This window comes from Ahaetulla prasina, chromosome 1, assembly GCF_028640845.1.
Source record: "Ahaetulla prasina isolate Xishuangbanna chromosome 1, ASM2864084v1, whole genome shotgun sequence".
Classification (NCBI taxonomy): domain Eukaryota; kingdom Metazoa; phylum Chordata; class Lepidosauria; order Squamata; family Colubridae; genus Ahaetulla; species Ahaetulla prasina.
Genome location: NC_080539.1, coordinates 273,045,270 through 273,062,744, shown reverse-complemented (window position 1 = coordinate 273,062,744; position 17,475 = coordinate 273,045,270). Strand labels below are relative to the sequence as shown.

The 17,475-nt window shown below is 34.7% G+C and overlaps 1 protein-coding gene across 2 annotated transcripts in view; it reads left to right on the top strand.

Moving 5' to 3' along the window:
• Positions 1–17,475, top strand: part of IRAG1 (inositol 1,4,5-triphosphate receptor associated 1) — an 87,762-nt gene that overhangs the window by 46,685 nt on the left and 23,602 nt on the right. For both annotated transcript variants that reach the window (XM_058159918.1, XM_058159908.1), the window contains 9 exons: positions 3,812–3,912; positions 6,678–6,748; positions 7,430–7,603; positions 8,574–8,651; positions 9,469–9,515; positions 11,557–12,153; positions 15,729–15,816; positions 16,511–16,631; positions 17,344–17,374. In XM_058159918.1, coding sequence (XP_058015901.1) covers positions 3,812–3,912; positions 6,678–6,748; positions 7,430–7,603; positions 8,574–8,651; positions 9,469–9,515; positions 11,557–12,153; positions 15,729–15,816; positions 16,511–16,631; positions 17,344–17,374 — 1,308 coding nt within the window. The remainder of the gene's footprint in view (positions 1–3,811; positions 3,913–6,677; positions 6,749–7,429; positions 7,604–8,573; positions 8,652–9,468; positions 9,516–11,556; positions 12,154–15,728; positions 15,817–16,510; positions 16,632–17,343; positions 17,375–17,475) is intronic.

Sequence of the window (17,475 nt, the reverse complement as noted above, 5' to 3'; positions counted from 1 at the left end):
AATGTAGCTATACTCAAATTTCACTACAGCGCATCTTATGCTAACACCATATTGTATCAAATTTTATTTGAAAAAAAAATACTGTAATTGATCTGGGCTAAGCCCCATTCTCTTTAATCTTCTTAAATATTGCTAGGCACAGGGCCTAGCAATGGTATTTTCCACTGTTTACATTATATTTGAAGCTTTTCAAATATTTTTTATTTGAATAGCTTTTCACTTTTCTAGCAAACTGGATAGAATTGGAATATTATGCAATAATTATATTTGGGATTGGGAAATTATATTTGGGATTGAGAGAGTTCTGTTGTACAGATGAATTACAGGTAGTTCTTGATTTATGACCATAGTTGAACCCAAGATTTACATTGCTAAGGAAGACAAAAACATATTTTCTGGTACGTTGGTATATCCTACTGCAGGTAGCCCTCTGCTTATGACCACAATTGAGCCTAAAATTTATGTCGCTAAGTGAGACATTTGTTAATTGAGTGTTGCCTCATCTTACGATCTTTCTTGCTACAGTTGTTAAGTGAATCACTGTAGTTGTTAAGTTAGTAATACATGTGAATTTGGCTTCCCCATTGACTTTGCTTGCCAAAAGATTGCAAAAGATGATCACATCACTGCAACAGTCACAAATACATGCCAGTTGCCCAAGTGTTCGAATTTTGATCATGTGACCATGGGGAGGCTGCAATATTCGTAAATGTGAAAGACCAGTCCTAAGTTACCTTTTTCAGTGCTGTTGTAACTTTGGTCACTAAATGGATGGTTGAGGTCTAACCTATAATTTGTATTATAATTTTTCACCCTCACATTTACTTAAATTGACAGCCTGCAAGTTCAATGTATGAAAAGCATTCTATCATTTGAATGCTGTATAAAACTTCCTATTGCTAAGAGCGGTTTGATAGTGGAACCAGTTATCAGAGAAATAATAGACTCCTCTTCAAGTATTAAAGGAGAAACTGGACAGCCAGTCATAGTTACTGACAAAACTGAAATACATCATACAGATTTCCTTTTTAACTATCACTGTTCCTTTCTTCTTACCAGTCTGTGATTTTTAAAAAGTATTAACAGTATGGCATGCTGCATTGTCCTGTCAAAATCATTTGTGTGTGTGTTTGATAGTGTATTGATGAATGTCATTGCCTTGTAATTTCCCCTGAAAAATACTTTTGGGAACATAACGTACAAAAACTAATGATATATGTGGAATGTTTAAAACAAGAAACTTTCATTAATGTACAATGATGAATTAATGCATTCAATGACTTACAAGACTAAATATCTGTCAGGATTTACTTAGTTAACTGACCTTTTAAAAATTATCATTATGTTCTCTGCGATGTGTTGAAAACTTTTAAGACCAATGTATATCTGGTACATTCAGTTTTGCTTTTATCATTGTCTTCCAAACCTAGGACATGGTATTCTACATCTGGATGAAAACATCCGCTACTTTTCCTTTAGTTTCATAGGAAAAAGTTGAACCCTTAAGTGATTTGTCATGCTTTCTGACACAATTACACCTCTGTGCTAACAGCTAGTTTCCTGGTGGAAGATAAACAAGTCAGTTATATGTGAATTTAGTAAGTCGTCAGATGGAAAGCATACAGCATACGTCAAAAGGATATTTTCATGCCTTTTCTTCCAGGTTGTTTATATGCCTAAAACGGTTATGAGGAATTGTCCAACTTCTAGTTCCTGACTACTTCTGAATTTCACTTATTCTGTTACAGCTCAGAGTCTCCTGTTTCTCAAAATATTAGGTGCATTTAAAGTGAAAGAAATAACTCCAGAATGATTGCCTACTGGTGTTACAAGTGGAAGCTCGGCTTGTCAGTCTTCCAAATTTTGGGAAGGAACAGTCTCTTGAGTTCCATTAATCCCAAATAAATTGTTAAATGGTATTTTGGCTACTTTGGACCCTGAAATACTAAAGTACATGAGGTGAAATTGTTGCACATACTTTGAAAATGAGAAAGATTTCTAGAAACCCTTACATCAAAACTACTGGAAAATTCTCCCATGGAGTATTCCTTCTGTGAGTACCATGTCTTTTGTGGTACACAAATATGTAATCCCTCCTTGTGGGGAGGACTCACAGTCAAGGTATCCTTTCCACCCCTATCTTACACAGTTTAGAAGAAAAGTATAGCCCAAATATGTGTTAAGTTATAATTACATAAATGTAGGCTTCTGTTTTAAGTTATTAGATTCAAAGGAGGTTTGAATCTAACCTTTCAAATCCATGTTATGTCAGCCTTATCTGCTCTACTGACCCATGAAATAGAGCAACTTTGACAAACGTAGAAGTAGAGCCATTTCTACATCCTAAGCTTTTAAATTAAGTGCATCATCTGTCAAAATATCATCCAGTATTTTCTCTTAACTCTTTAAAACTGTGATATGTCATTAATACACCTACAGAATTAGTTGTTTTACAAATCTAATGAGGTAGACACTGGCCTACAAAATCATATTTTACAGTGAGTGTGTAAATGTATTTCTAGGTATCACAAGATCTGTCTTCTGTTTGCTCAGTAAACATCCGTCAGGGAGAATGTTTTAAAAATAGGTTGCTTTTCCAAGGCTGTATAAATATTTAGAATTGATTTATAACTAAGATGTTTCACCAAAGACAGTAATCGTGATCAAGTTCTTGTTCCCTGAAGGTTGTTGTTAATAAGAGTAATCACATAAAAATTCAGAGAGGATAGTTTGCATTCTCCTTAAGATATACAATTGACAAGCTTAAGACAAGCAAAAACAAATAGGCAAATCTGTTTATGTATGTACAATTTCTTACTGTCCTGTATTTGTATATGCCCATCACATCTCATTCTATTCTGTTTTTACTGTTATACAAGCTAAGTGGTTGATATACTAAAATCAAACATAATGTTTCTTTGTTCAAACCCTTACCATTAGGATGGTAATTGTAGGCTGAAATTTGTAGAGTCCATCATTGTTTTTATTTGGTCTTGTTATAGCTTTAATTTGCCTTCTTATTAATGAAAGTAATTGTATGATTCATCTTACTTGTCCAATATGTCAACAAGTCTTTAGTTAATTTCAGCACAGGGTTGAAAGATCTTGTAAAACTGTACACACTTACAAAACAAGAATTAGATAATTCCCTTGTGATAGGTAGTGCTTTAAAGATGTTACCGAAAGAGAAAGCATTTTTTCCCTCAAAAAATATATTTTTTTTAAATAGAAAGGTCTTTTCAAAGTTTTGCTGGAATATGGGAATGGAGGCAGATGAGTTTTACCTCATCTTATCTTTTGGAAGAAACTATATTAGCTTCAAGAAGGTTTAAAAAGGTAAAGGTTCCCCTCGCACATATGTGCTAGTCACTCCTGACTCTAGGGGGTGGTGTTCATCTCTGTTTCACAGCCGAAGAGCCAGCGCTGTCCGAAGACATCTCCGTGATCATGTGGCCGGCATGACTAAATGCCAAAGGCGCATGGAATGCTGTTACCTTCCCACCAAAGTGGTCCCTATTTTTCTACTTGCATTTTTTACGTGCTTTCGAACTGCTAGGTTAGCAGAAGTTGGGACAAGTAACGGGAGTTCACTCCATTACGTGGCACTAGGGATTTGAACCGCTGAACTGCCGACCTTTCGATTGACAAGCTCAGCGTTTTACCCTCTGAGCCACTGCGTCCCTTTACAAGAAGGTTTACCTTTTGTTAAATAGAACTTGTGCTGAACTTGGGGAGAATAAACTTTAAGTTTTTGTGTAAGAATAATGGGGTATTTTATTCTGCTTGAATGAGATATACTTCTCTTGTTCAGGAGTCCTCTGCTGAAACAGCTACATGCAACACACCTTCAATAATTCTTCCAGAGTGTGCCATTAGACCAGGTACCGAAAGAGACACAAATGTACCTCTCAGGTAATTAATGCATGCGTGTCATTTTATTTCCATGATCATTAATTGTCGCCTTTGGCCAAATGGGCGGGTGTATAAATTTGGTTCAATAAATAAATGTACAGAGTCAAATAAAAAGGAAGCTTTTGCTTGACAAAAAAAAAAGTTAAACTACACTTATGTGGAAAGAAAAAAAAAGTGGGATAAAAGAAAAGCTAATCCTTAGTTAATGATGGTAATTGGGACCAGGAATTTCTGTTGCTAAGCTATGCAGGTGTAAAGCATAAAGTCACATTATCACACCAATTTATGATGGCAGTTGCAGCAGTTCCAGCTATAGTTGCTACATACTCTACTATGAATTCCATGTGGGTGTTAGGCATAATATTATGTGATCTTCACTTGCTAACTTCTGCCTGCTTTCCCATTGACTTTGCTTGTGGGAAGCCAGTGAGGAAGGGCACAAATGGCAATCATGACCGAAGGATGTATAACTGTGAGTTGGTTGCCATGCATCTATGCTACAATCACATGACTATGGGAATGCTGCAGAGGCTGCAACAAATGAGGTAGACTTTTGCCTACAAAATCATATTTATGGGATGTTGCAGCCACCCTATCCCAAGTCCTGGAAGAACAATTTGGTTTTGAATGATTTTCTGAATGCCATTAAGATGGGAGTTATATAAATCTATGGCAAGTTATTATTCCAAAAGGCAGGGACAGAGAAGGCATGCTTTCTGGGTCCTACAAAGTGACACTTTTTAATTGACAGCACCCTGCCATCACTGAATAGTCCCTCAGGGGTACCTCAGCTACAAAATTATATAGGTAGTCCTTATTTCCTGAGTGAATTGGGACTGGCAACTCCATCACTAAGCAGTACAGATATTAAATGAAACATGATTTCATTGACTTATGAATTCCAGTTGTGGTCATTGAGCAAATCACCCACAGTCATTAAGCACGGCATCATGTGATTGCGACTTGAAACTTTCTGCTGACTTCCCCTTTCACTTTGCTTCTTGGAAGTGTTATGTAAAGGTTGCAAAAGGCCATTATGACGTGGGGACACTAAAATGGCCCCAATTTCAAGGACCCTTCATAAATTTTATTTTAAAGCACTGTTGTAAGTTTGAATAATCGCTGAATGAGCAGCTGGTAAAAAAGGACTAATGTACTGAGCTTTTAATACTACATAGTTTGTTTTCATTTATTGTACGATGCTTTATGTTTTAAACACTGGATGAAAATTTGTGAGTCTAATGTCATCTCTTAAAGTTTACAGTAGTTTGAAAAAAATATACAATGGTATAGACTGACTTCTATATCATTGTAAGTTCCTTAATTCTAGAAAGCAGTTTTTTATTTATTCATTTATTTATTTATTAAATATTTACGCTACCCAGCTCCCCTCCAATGTTATTGGAGGAGTCAATTTTATAAGGATACAAGTGCAATTTATTTATTTGTAATGAAACCTACATGACTCAAGTCAGAATTGCTATGCTAAAGCAAATATCCTACATACAGGTAAAGGCTATAAATATGAAGCAAATTAATCATTTTATTTTTTTCAAGAATAACATAATTTTAGAACCCCTGGATTTAAAGTGAGAATCAATGGATGTCCTCCAAATGTGGGTTAAATCCTTTAATGTTTGTTCGAAGGAAGTACAGCCTCATCTTTTGAATAAAGATAAACACACCAGCCCCTTTGGACAATTGTACTTTCCATAGTGGAACAGTTGTCTTCCTCCTCTTCTCATCTGCCCATTATCTGGTTCCTTACCCATCATCCAATGGTGGGATTCAGCCAGTTCGCACCACTTCGGGAGAACCGGTTGTTAACTTTCTGAGCAGCTTGGCAAACTGGTTGTTGGAAGAAATTATTAGGGCAGAGAACTGGTTGTTAAATTACTTGAATCCCACCACTGCCATCATACCATCCTCTACCATCCTCTCTACTCCTTTCCCCTTCCCTACTGCTTTTCCGTGTCCTCTTTTTCACCTTTTTACTGCTTGCTATTTTTGCATCGGTAGGTAGATGAAAACAGAAAATAGGACTGTCAGCCAGTTTTCAAGCTAATAGTAGCTGATATCTGTTGTGCCACAATTTTTAATTTTTGTTCCATTTATTTATCTTACTTTTAATGGAAATAGAACATTTAACTGACTTGCTTATTTTTTAAAACTGGTCTGTAATAATCCAAAACGTTTTCCTACATACATATTACAAGACCTTCATTATTTATGTAGGAAAGTACTTATTCCTTATGATTGTTTTTATTATTTCAGTTTGCTTCCATAAGAACCATTATGATATTTTTTTTAAATAATTCAGAATGCTGTTGAATTCAGATACATTTAATAACTTGGAAATATATAGTTCATAAACCATTTTTCTGGGTTGCGTGGCAAAGTTCAACACAATAGGAGGAGGAAGGAATATTATGTATATTCAGTTACTTATGATATAAAAGATTTAAAAATCTAATAAAGATATAAAGGCCTAGTTTCCACTAGCTCAGCGCATACAAAAAATGAGTGAACTCATAGCAGAAGCATTGAGTGGCATCTTGATTTTGGCCTGTATTTATATATCACAATTTACTAATTTAACAATAAATACAGAAAAAAATCAATATTTTGTTCACAGTACAAAATAAAGATGAATAAATTTGTAGAAATGTTCTCATGCCTATAGATGCATATATACATAGATGTACATACCTGCTCACACATATTAATTTTAACAGTTTTCAATATTTCTGGGTCTTTCCCCCTAGGCCTGTTAGCCCTCATCTGCGACATTCTAACAGAAATGCTAGAAAATCAGGAAGCTCTTTGACTTCTGTAGGTAAGAATCATATGTTGTCGTCTTATTTTTTCTTTCAAATTTTTTATGCGCACAAATTGGCAGAATTTCAAGTATTGCTTCATTTGCTTCCATAAGATTGATTCTGTTCTAAAAATATTGTATGGCCCTTTCTACTGTACACAGTACAAAAGTTTTTGATCTTATTTTGTGTACGGTATGTAGTCAAAGAACATACAGTATAAGACGGTGGAGAAAATAGAAGGAAATATATCACTTCGGTGTCTTTTGGGCTTCATAAGACACCCTTACAAACACAGAATACATTGATGTAATCTTGAATGTTGTCTATAACAGAAGATTCAATGTCTGTAAATGTCAAAGAGCAAAGAAAGATATCACTATCTAACCTTGTACATGCCAAATACTGTACTATCTTAACTTCTGACGATTTTATGTGCTATTGTAACCAATGTTGCCTCACAAAAAGAAACAAACACTAGTATGACGCTACCTTCAAGCTCAATTATAATAGATATATTTACAGATAGTAAAAATACCTTAAAGAATAGAGAACTAATGGCCCACATTTAGCTGGTCAGTTGTAGTAGACATTTACCAATATTTTGTATGTAATACATTCATTACAGCAGTCAAGAAGAAATACTTCGAATGTGCAGTTATGGTATGCATTCATTTTTAATTCAGTACTTTCCTATTTAGATAATGAAGGTCATGTAATTGATCTCCTACATGACCAACTGCCAGATATACAAATATCTGATGAGGATAAAAAGAAGAACTTTGAACTATTAGAAGAAGCAAAGAAGGTGAGTGAGAGGTTCCTCACACGTAGAGGAAGAAAATCAAGAAGCAGCCTTTCAGAATCACCCACAGGTATGTATTCCAAAATACCATCTTTCAGACTCTGTGCAAATGGAACTCATGGTTAGCTGACATACAACAACTATGATCTTTTATTCCAAGAATCATGTGTAGAGGAGTCCACAAAACAGAAAATGTGTTTTACTTCAACACTGATGCTATAAATGCTATGCATTCCAGCAGTTATTTGTTTGTTTGTTTGTTAATTATTTGTTTATTTCTTTGCTTGTTTGTTTGTATTATCCAGTTTCCCCAGTACCTGATAGTTTACCATAGGGGTTCTATTCAATCATCCTTGGCCACAGTTTGACAAAAATAGAACATTTTTGTTCTACTAAAATCTTACTGTGAGGTAGACTTAGCTAAGAGATAGTAATTAGCTTAAAATCACCCAATGAGCTTCCATGGCTGGGGATAGTCTCTAGAACCTGGATCTCCCTGTTCCTAGACCTGCTGCAAGTCTAACATTCTAAACACTATATCATAATGGCTCTGGGAATAATTCATTGATTTTATAATATGCTTTTTGGGATGATCCTTACTAACTGTACCATCCCATACAGAAGGAAGTTTAAGAAGAACAGTGGTACCTTGGTACTCAAATGCTTTGAAACTCATCAAATTTGATACGCAACACATTTTGACACAAACAGTTTTTCCCAGTACTCATCATTTGCTTAGTACCCAACATATAAGCAAGAACTTGTCGGTGTCACCTGCCTTGTGACTCAGTAGATTATACCTTAATGGAAAAATTTGTTTGGTATTCATCGTTTTTGGTACCCATCACACATCTCAGAACCAATTAACAATGAGTACCGAGATACCACTGTACTATGTTGAAGGGATCTTTTTATCCCTTCTATGTTTCGTTGTCTGTAACACTGATTTTATAGTGTTATTTTAATACATGCTTTGAGTTTAACTTCACCTTTATAGAATTTACTAAATGCCTCACAAGTGACATCTTTATTTAATGCAGCTTTATCTCCATCACTAAGCCCCAGTGTTTCACCTGCTTCATCTCGGAGCAACTCATTGACTCTTCCAGATCCAACAGGTAAAATCACTAGTGACACATTCTAATATAGAACAATGCTTTTCTGGGTTGATACCTCCATGCTCCATAAAGTTGATTATTAAACGGTATTGTAAATATATTTACATAGAAGTATGCCTCAAAAATTTAATAGGAAGTATTTTGCAATGGGGTTAAGATAAAAAGCATTCTGTTGCCCATAATGGCCAATCAAATCAGAAACTCAAGAAGGAAAGCTGAATAGAAAACTTAACACTAGTACTTATTGGCATTTTGGTTTTGACCCTGAAGGTTCAATTGGATCCATCATCTGCTCATAATTAGGTGATATCCACAAATTTGTCTATTTTAATCACTTTAAAAACTCTTTTTTTTACCAACCTGGTGCCTTCCAGATATCAAATGCTCTTAGAACCACCAACTATCCTGGCACTAGATTGGGGAAGGCTATTCTTAACATGCACTGAATATATTTGCAATTTTATAGTAAAATAAGCATTCATCCTCTTAACAAACAAAATAACAAGGAATGTAGGCAGATCTGAAACAAGTCATATAGAGCTGGTTTTAATTTTCAGAGAGAATATGAATTAGGTAAAAATTATCAAGGAAATGAATAACTCTTCTTTGGGAGGATGTTTCATGACTTCAGAGAAAGGCTCCTCCTACAAAAAGATCCAGAGTAGCACATTCTCAGCAAGCCATATGTGTTCAAATGGATTGGCTTATAAGAGAATTCCTAAGGTATGCAGTGATTTTCTTAAAATTGCCATGCCTCTCTTTGATGTATGATGTTTCAAACAAAGTGAATACTTTTATTGCATATTTCATATTGTAGATTCTGATATGTGCACGTCAAGTGTTGAGTCGGTGTCTCCATTGCAGGTAAATATGCTTTCATATTCTTTGTTCATTTAATATTAATCGGTCAGGGTAAACAATGTTATTTTGAGAAATGGGAATTATATGGGTAGTAACTAGCTTAGCTATGCTACACTGAGTGATTGCATCACCAAATCTGGGCATGTTGTCAGAATCCAATGTGAGAGAACAGAGTCAAAAACACTATGAAAGGTCACTTGGAAGGAACCCTTGGTGGATGAGTGAAAAGTTAAACATATTTTTTTAAAATTGAGAAGCGCTAGTGCTTTTAACTGTTTCCTTATCTAGTTTGTATTGTTAATAATGTCTGGTTTAGGATATGTAAATTTATCCTCCTGGAGCAGGGAGCACTGACAATGATGATTGATGCTTCAGTCAGTAACCCAGCCATTACTTGAAGTTGCATGTGAGCATCACTTGGAAAATGCAATTAGTTGAAACTTCACCAACCCACCAGTTGTTGAAGGAAATCTCTAACAAAATGAAATCCAATATTGATTTTAAAAAAATAAGGTTCTACATTTAGGCAAGAAAAATCAAATGCACTACTCAATAGTAACTGCGAGAGGAATCTTGGCGTCCTAGTGGACAATTAAATATGAGTCAGCCATGTGCTGCAGCTGCCAAAAAAGCCAGTGCAGTCCTAGGTTACATTAATAGAGGGATAGAATCATGAAGTGTTAATACCACTTTATGAGGCTTTAGTAAGGCCACACTTGGAATATTGCATCTGGTTTTGGTCGCCATGATATAAAAAAGATGTTGAGACTCTAGAAAGAGTGCAGGGAAGAGCATCAAAAATTATTAGGGAATTGAAGGCTAAAACATATAAAGAACAGTTGCTGGAATTGGGTATGTCTAATTTAATGAAAAGAAGGACTAAGGATGACTTGATAGCAGGGTTCAATATTTGAGGGGCTGCAACAAGGAAGAGGGGGTCAATCTATTCTCCAAAGCACCTGAGGGCAGTACAAGAAGCAATGGATGGAAACTAATCAAGGACAGAATCAACTTAGAACTAAAGAAAAATTTCCTGACAGAACAATTAATCAGTGCAACTGCTTGCCTCCAGAAGTTGTGGGTCCTCCAACGTTGGAGATTTTAAAAAAGAGACTGGATAATCATTTGTCTGAAATAGTGTAGGGTTTCCTGCATGATGTATTGGAGTAGAAGATCTACAAGGTCCCTTCTATTATTCTATTAAGATCTCTGATCATAGAATTACTATTGTTATTATTTTATTATTTATGATAATAATTATTATTACTATTACTATTACTAGAACTACTATTAATCTTCTCATTGTTCCCATCACCCATTTCCTTCCACTTATGACTGTATGACTGTAACTTTGTTGCTTGTATCCTTACAATTTATATTGATATTGATTGTTCCCTGATTGCTTATTTGTACCCTATGCCTATCATTAAGTGTTGTACCTTATGATTCTTGATGAACATATCTTTTCTTTTATGTACACTGAGAGCATATGTAGCAAGACAAATTCCTTGTGTGTCCAATCACACTTGGCCAATAAAAAATTCTATTCTATTCTATTCTATTCTATTCTATTCTATTCTATTCTATAACATTTGCACTGAAGGTATTGTCCTGGTTGCCCAGGTTTTTCTGGATCCAATTTAAAGTGCTAGTTTTAACCTATAAAGCCTTACATAGGCTCCCAGGTTCTCTGCATGGAAATAGTCCATTCAAATTGTTTATTTATGAAATTTTGTATTTAAAAAATAATCTTAGTAAGTCACTATGGAGATTCGGTATAGTGCCTGTATATGATACTGTATCTATAAAGAAAGTGGATAGATAGCAGTGGTGTGTTCTGGTTGAATATAAATGCTTCTTGAGGGAAACATTTGTTTTCTAGACTCCTGACATCAAAAACAACAATTTTTCTGAAGTAAGAAATATTGAAGAGATTGCTTCTACCACTGAAATATTGTTGCTGGTGCCTTCAAAAGAAAAGCAGGGGTTTAGAAAATAAGATATCTAAGAGAAACTGATTTTAAGTTTGTTTGTTTAATTTCAGAATCCCACAAAAGGAGTACCTAATCGAAAGGAGAATGATCAAAGAAAAGCTTCTCAGGGAAGAATGGTTCCTGACACAACTGGTTTGGAAAGTCCAAAGGAGAAGGTGTCTGAACAAAAGGAGAACTTTGATCCATATAAACATATGGATAATCTGCCTCAATTCTGCACTTCAGATCCCAGCACTGGCAAAATATCTCTAAGTAGCAAGAACTTCTGTGAAACTGAATTAGGGAAAGAATTCCCTAAAAAAGTTAAAGGAAATGACTTTCCTTTCAAAAGTCATTTACCAGAACCAGGAATGATTGCACTGGGCACAAAGTTAAAGGGCTCAGCACCACTACTGAAGGATTCCAACATTTCTAATAAAACTGAATTTAATGCATCTAGTAACCGCTCTCCTCTGCTACGAGCTATGTCATGGGATCATCCTGAACCATGTAATGTAGAAAAAGCATCTTTCAGTTCACCCGAAGATATTAAAAACTGTGCTGGTAATGTAGCAGCTGGTAATATAGCAGCTAAGCTTCCACCATTCAAAGACCTTCAAATACAAGTTCAGCCAATTCGAATGCAGAAACTTACGAAGCTCAGAGAGGTGAGTTTTGATAAGTTGATATGGGGAAGTTCTGTGTAAACTATACAGTATTTGTTTCTGTCTTACGTAATAGAATAGGATTATAATGTAGTAAATTATATTTTAAACCTGGAAAAATATTATTTTTCTTCCATAGTTTATTATACCAGAAATGTACAGTTCATTATTTGAAATGTACGGTGGAAGATGGGCAAAATTAGTAGTCTGTAGGGAAAGAACAAACAAATGCAGCCAGACCTCTGGGAATTTATTCAAATGAATTGCACAAAATAAATGCCTCTACCTTGATGTGATAGACATCCCTTCTACCTATCATGTTGAGTTATAATATAGAATGTAATCAGTGCCTGCTGGATCACATTCCTGACCCATATGGCCCAGCAATCTGTTCTCACAAGTGCTAAATCAACTGCACAAGAAAGCCTATTAATTTCCCCACATGTTACTTTCATAGGCAGCCACACTTCCATCCGCCCTAATAGCCATTGATCTCTATGACTTCCATGAACTGATCCAGCATTTTTTGAAGCCAGCCAAGCTGGTAGCCAGAAAGACATCCCTTGATTTTGTTTTTGTAGGGCTTAGACTCTAGATATTGTGTAGTCCCCCTCATTTTTTGTAGCCTCTCTGAAAGTCTGTTCAATGGTATTTGTGCAATTTTGGATTGTGGTTATCGTCTTGTCTTTTCATGCAGTTACTTTTTTTACTTTTCAAAAAATGATTTTTAATATTTGCGTTCCCAAAATTATAGCAAACTGTCAACTGAAATGAAATATCTAAGATTATGATTCCTGTGGGAATAGCTTATTTTCCTGTGCATTAACAGTCACAATGGTTATATTTATTACTCCAGTTTATTACTGGCAATATGACTCTTATTCCTGGGGAACCTAAGTGGAAGGATGCTCCCAGGCATATCCTGACTGTGGCTTCCTGCAGGCTTTTGATTGGTTACTGCAAGAACAGAATTTTGGACTAGATAAGGATTTGGTCTGATCTGGGAGGCTATTTTTATAGTCTTAATATTTGCAACATGGTAAGAAGTTCATAAATATTCTGCTTCTCAGAAATAATGAAGGGCTAGACGCATTTATAGCAGATCTTAACAGTAAAGACAGGAAGCAATTTCTGTTGTTTTTTTTTCCCTACCTGAGCAAAAGGCAGGCCTTTTTCCTTCATATTCAGAGAGAGGCAGCCTGCGAAGCCTGTGAAGGCTGGGAGCAGTCATTCCCTTTCTACTTCTGCCGGGAAGAAGGGGCTGTCTTTCTCCCTCACAAAAAGACTGGGATCAAGGAAGGATAGTTGGAGGTGGCTAGAGAACAGGGCCTTCCAATTTAACTTCAGGCTCATAAGGTGGAGATTCAGTTTCATTTCACATACGAAGAATCAATTCCTTTAAAAATTATTATTACATTTAGAAAACATCACTAGCTTCCATTAGGAAAATTAACGTAAATGATGGTACAGCATTGTAGCTTTGGACATACTTATGTAAGACATATACAGTAGGCAAGAAGAAGCTGACAAATTGTCCTGTCATGTTAGAAAGTAATATTTGTGCACGAAACAAACCATTTTATTTCTTCACAGCCCAAAAAATAAATACATCTTCCTTTCTTTCTGGAGAAACATCATTGCATATAAATCTGTAATGTTCCTTTAAGAGTTTCTGCTATAAATGTGCTTCCGTTGCTTTTATATCTTGCTTTTTGCTAAACTGATCTCAAGAGAACCACTTTTGTACAACAGAAATACTCTGTCTAAAATGGAGCAACATAGAGGCGAAATCAACAACCCTACACCAGGGTGACAGTGCAAAAATTAGTAGCTCATAACCAGTACAATTTGAGTAGATCAGAGACAAACTTTAAATACAGCCATTTAGAATTTATGTCGAGCATTTTATTAACTTTGTTTAAGGAAGTCCATCAGTGGTATCCCTTCTTATGTCAGTAAATATACTCTTAAGTGTGACACGGCAATATATATTAACAAGTACTTATCCTTTAATCTTAAACATCTTAATGTTTAAGTAATATTAAATATTTTTTAAAATCAATTTCAGAGGGATATGAGCACAGTTCAGATAAAAGGGTATTTTAAACATAGTTTAAAAGCTTATAATGTAAATATAATATATAATGTAAAATATAAACCAAAAAGTCATTTGCTGTAGTGCTAGTATGGTTTTAGGAATGTTTAAGCTTTTATAGTTTAATGGAAACATTAAGAAGTTTACTGCCCCAAAATGATGGTAGTTTACAAATGCATATGACAAGAAAATGCCTTTGCAAATACAGCAGTTTGGTGTATCAGTAGAAAGAATATTGGGTTTAAAAGTTTAATTGCACACATGGGAGGTTGATTTAACTGAGTTTGCAGTCTTTTTGGCCATGATCTTAAAAGAAAATATATTTCTGTCTAGCTAATAACAGCTTATGTGGCAAATTTGTCATTACTATAGTATTAATGCTAGGAGGAAAAGCTAAATGGAATTTCGTGCCTCCCTACGTAACAAATATCCACAGACCTGCTATTATATTAGGGTGAAAACCCCTATTTGCAATACTACATGCATCATTAGAAAACTTGTGTGACCTTCAGCTTCATTAGTTAATTTTAATAAAAATTCCTCAGTGCATAAGACTTGGGAGATTATTTTTTTAAAAAAGAAAACTTGTTATTCCGAGAAACATGAATTTAAATTGCATTTTGCTATTTTGTTGTGCATTAACATGTCATTTATTATAAATAAGCTGCTCAGATAATACATTGTTGGCAACCATATAAATATAGTAACTAAAATAGCAAAGAAGTGATACCGTATGTTGGTAATTTTAAAAGTTTTTAATACTAGAGCTACTTTAAGACATATCTTGTGTGCTTTTTAGTAGATAGATTAAGAATATTTTGTTTTGTTTTTTTTGGTTTCCCAATCCATTTGTAGGTACAGTTCAGAATGTGGCTCCTTTTTAAAAGCTCTGTGCTTTTTATAAATTGAAATGAAAAGGGACTTTCTTTGTAGACTGATGACAATTAGTGAGACTACTTGATAGTGATGCTATGTAATGAAATTAACTGTCCTAGCCTGTCTTCTTCTTTACCTAGCTCTTTAGTTATTCCAGTATTATTTTAACAATATTTTACCCTTTTAATATTTTGCAGGTAACATTTTTATAAGGGGTTCCTTTGTGCTCTCTGAACTTGGTTGTTTTCTTGCAGATGTTTCATTACCCAAACTAGATAACATCATCACTGATAATATTACCTAGTTTGGGTAATGAAACATTTGCTAGAAAACAAGCTCAGAAAGCACCAAGAACCCCTTATTTCAACCCTGAGCTATAAATATTCTCCTTTATTGGTATCATTTTTATATTTGTTAATCATGTTGGGAATGTTGTATAGTGAAGGATAGATTCAGTATTTGTGTTATTAAATCAAGCAATTCCTAGATTACTGTCAGCTTTATATGTATTCATAACACTTTATTTAATAGACTTTATTCTGTTATTGAAAAGCTATTTTTAAAGTAAAATATTAAGAAATAATTCAAGATTTTTTTCCTCCACCAGGAACATATATTGATGAGAAATCAAAATTTAGCTGGACTTAAACTTCCTGATCTAAGTGAAGCAGCTGAACAGGAAAGAGGCGAAAGAGGTGAAATACAACTGTGTGTGTGTGTGTGTGTGTGTGTGATTAAATAGAACATGACTTTGGTAGCCATACCATTTAACTTTGACCCTTTGGTAAAAATCTTAGTAAGGATGACTTAGTATGTAATCTCTTCCTGAATGAGTATAGGACATGAGTGGAACTGATCAGAATTGGCATCCAATAATAGTTAAAGAACTATAGGTTCACCATTACTGGAATGAAAGGGGAATAATACACTATTATGGAAACTATACAGGTGTATATTGTACATGTGCTGTGTAGAAAATTTGCAAATGACTCAACGGTGGACCCATGGTCTTAAATACAGTTTTATTCAGTTGATTGCAATAATTTGTATTTGAGATCATTAGAACTATTACCAGGCAGCCTATCAAGCAGAATATAGGGATTTATTATGCGTTTGCTGAAAAATAAAAGTCTGCTTAATTTATGAATAATGGGATATTCTTTGATCATCCCTTGGAGTATTTGAGTTTTACTTTAATCAGTAATGCACAAATTGATTTTTTTTAAAAAATTAAATCTATTCTGAAATTGGTTGCTTAAAGCAGAATGCCCCTTCCCCCTCCCCCCACATCCAACTTCCCACAACATTTGAACCATCTGAGTGTGATACTTAATATTCTTCAGCTGTTTGGTTGCTTCTGTTTTAGCAATGAAACGTTTTTTTCTTTAGGGTCTTCACCAATCCCTTTCTTAGTGGAGGAAGAAGAATCAAAGAATAGATGTGATGTCATGCCCAACATTCCTGACATTCTTTTACGAAAACTTCGTGTACAAACACCATTTTCAGGAAGGTAAATCCATCTGTGAGTGGTATTTTACTGTCTGAACATATGTAGTGAAATAAGTATTTAATCTCATTAAAGCGAGTTGGGAAGAGGTGGAGATTATCTCAATCCACTTTTGTCTACATGACCATAACATAAGGAATGTAAAGTAATACAGTTTTACACACTATTGTGCCAGGGTTTTCTTGTCAGTCGACTATGAGAGGCTCTTAGCCAATCACGACTCTCAGATTTTCAAAGGTTATTCCAAAATAAAATATTATATGTCACCTTGAGCTCTGTCATTTCATAATCCTGTGATATCAATGACATATAATCAATTATTACAAGTAATATGGTTTATTCGCTATATTTTAGAATGCTTGTCATTCAACTCTAGAGAAACATGATTCACATCCTGTAACAACCTCATAAAATGCTCAACTTCCAGCCACAATAATGATGCTAGTTCTGTGTGGACAACCTTTACTTTTTAAGGAACCAAGGTTCTGTATCTTGCAATGTAATAATGTAATTTACAAATGATAAAATACGAATTAAATGTGCTTGATTTTTAGTAAGACATGTTATAGTATATTTTTTTCATTCTCTAATTACAGCATATATGCAGTTAGCTGATTATTAGCCAATTAAAAAAATAGCCTGTTAGTTGCTGATTAAGTATGCAGAATAAATGGCTTTTAAATATAACATATAAGTTATTCCTGTTTTATTGCAGTTCTCCACCACTTACTGAACGAGAGGTTGAGGTAAGTGTTTTTAATCTAAACAGCACAAAAGCAGTCGAGTTTTGTGCGTCACATAATGCTGATGGTTGTTTTGTTGAGAAGCTTTACTTGCTTTCAGGGAA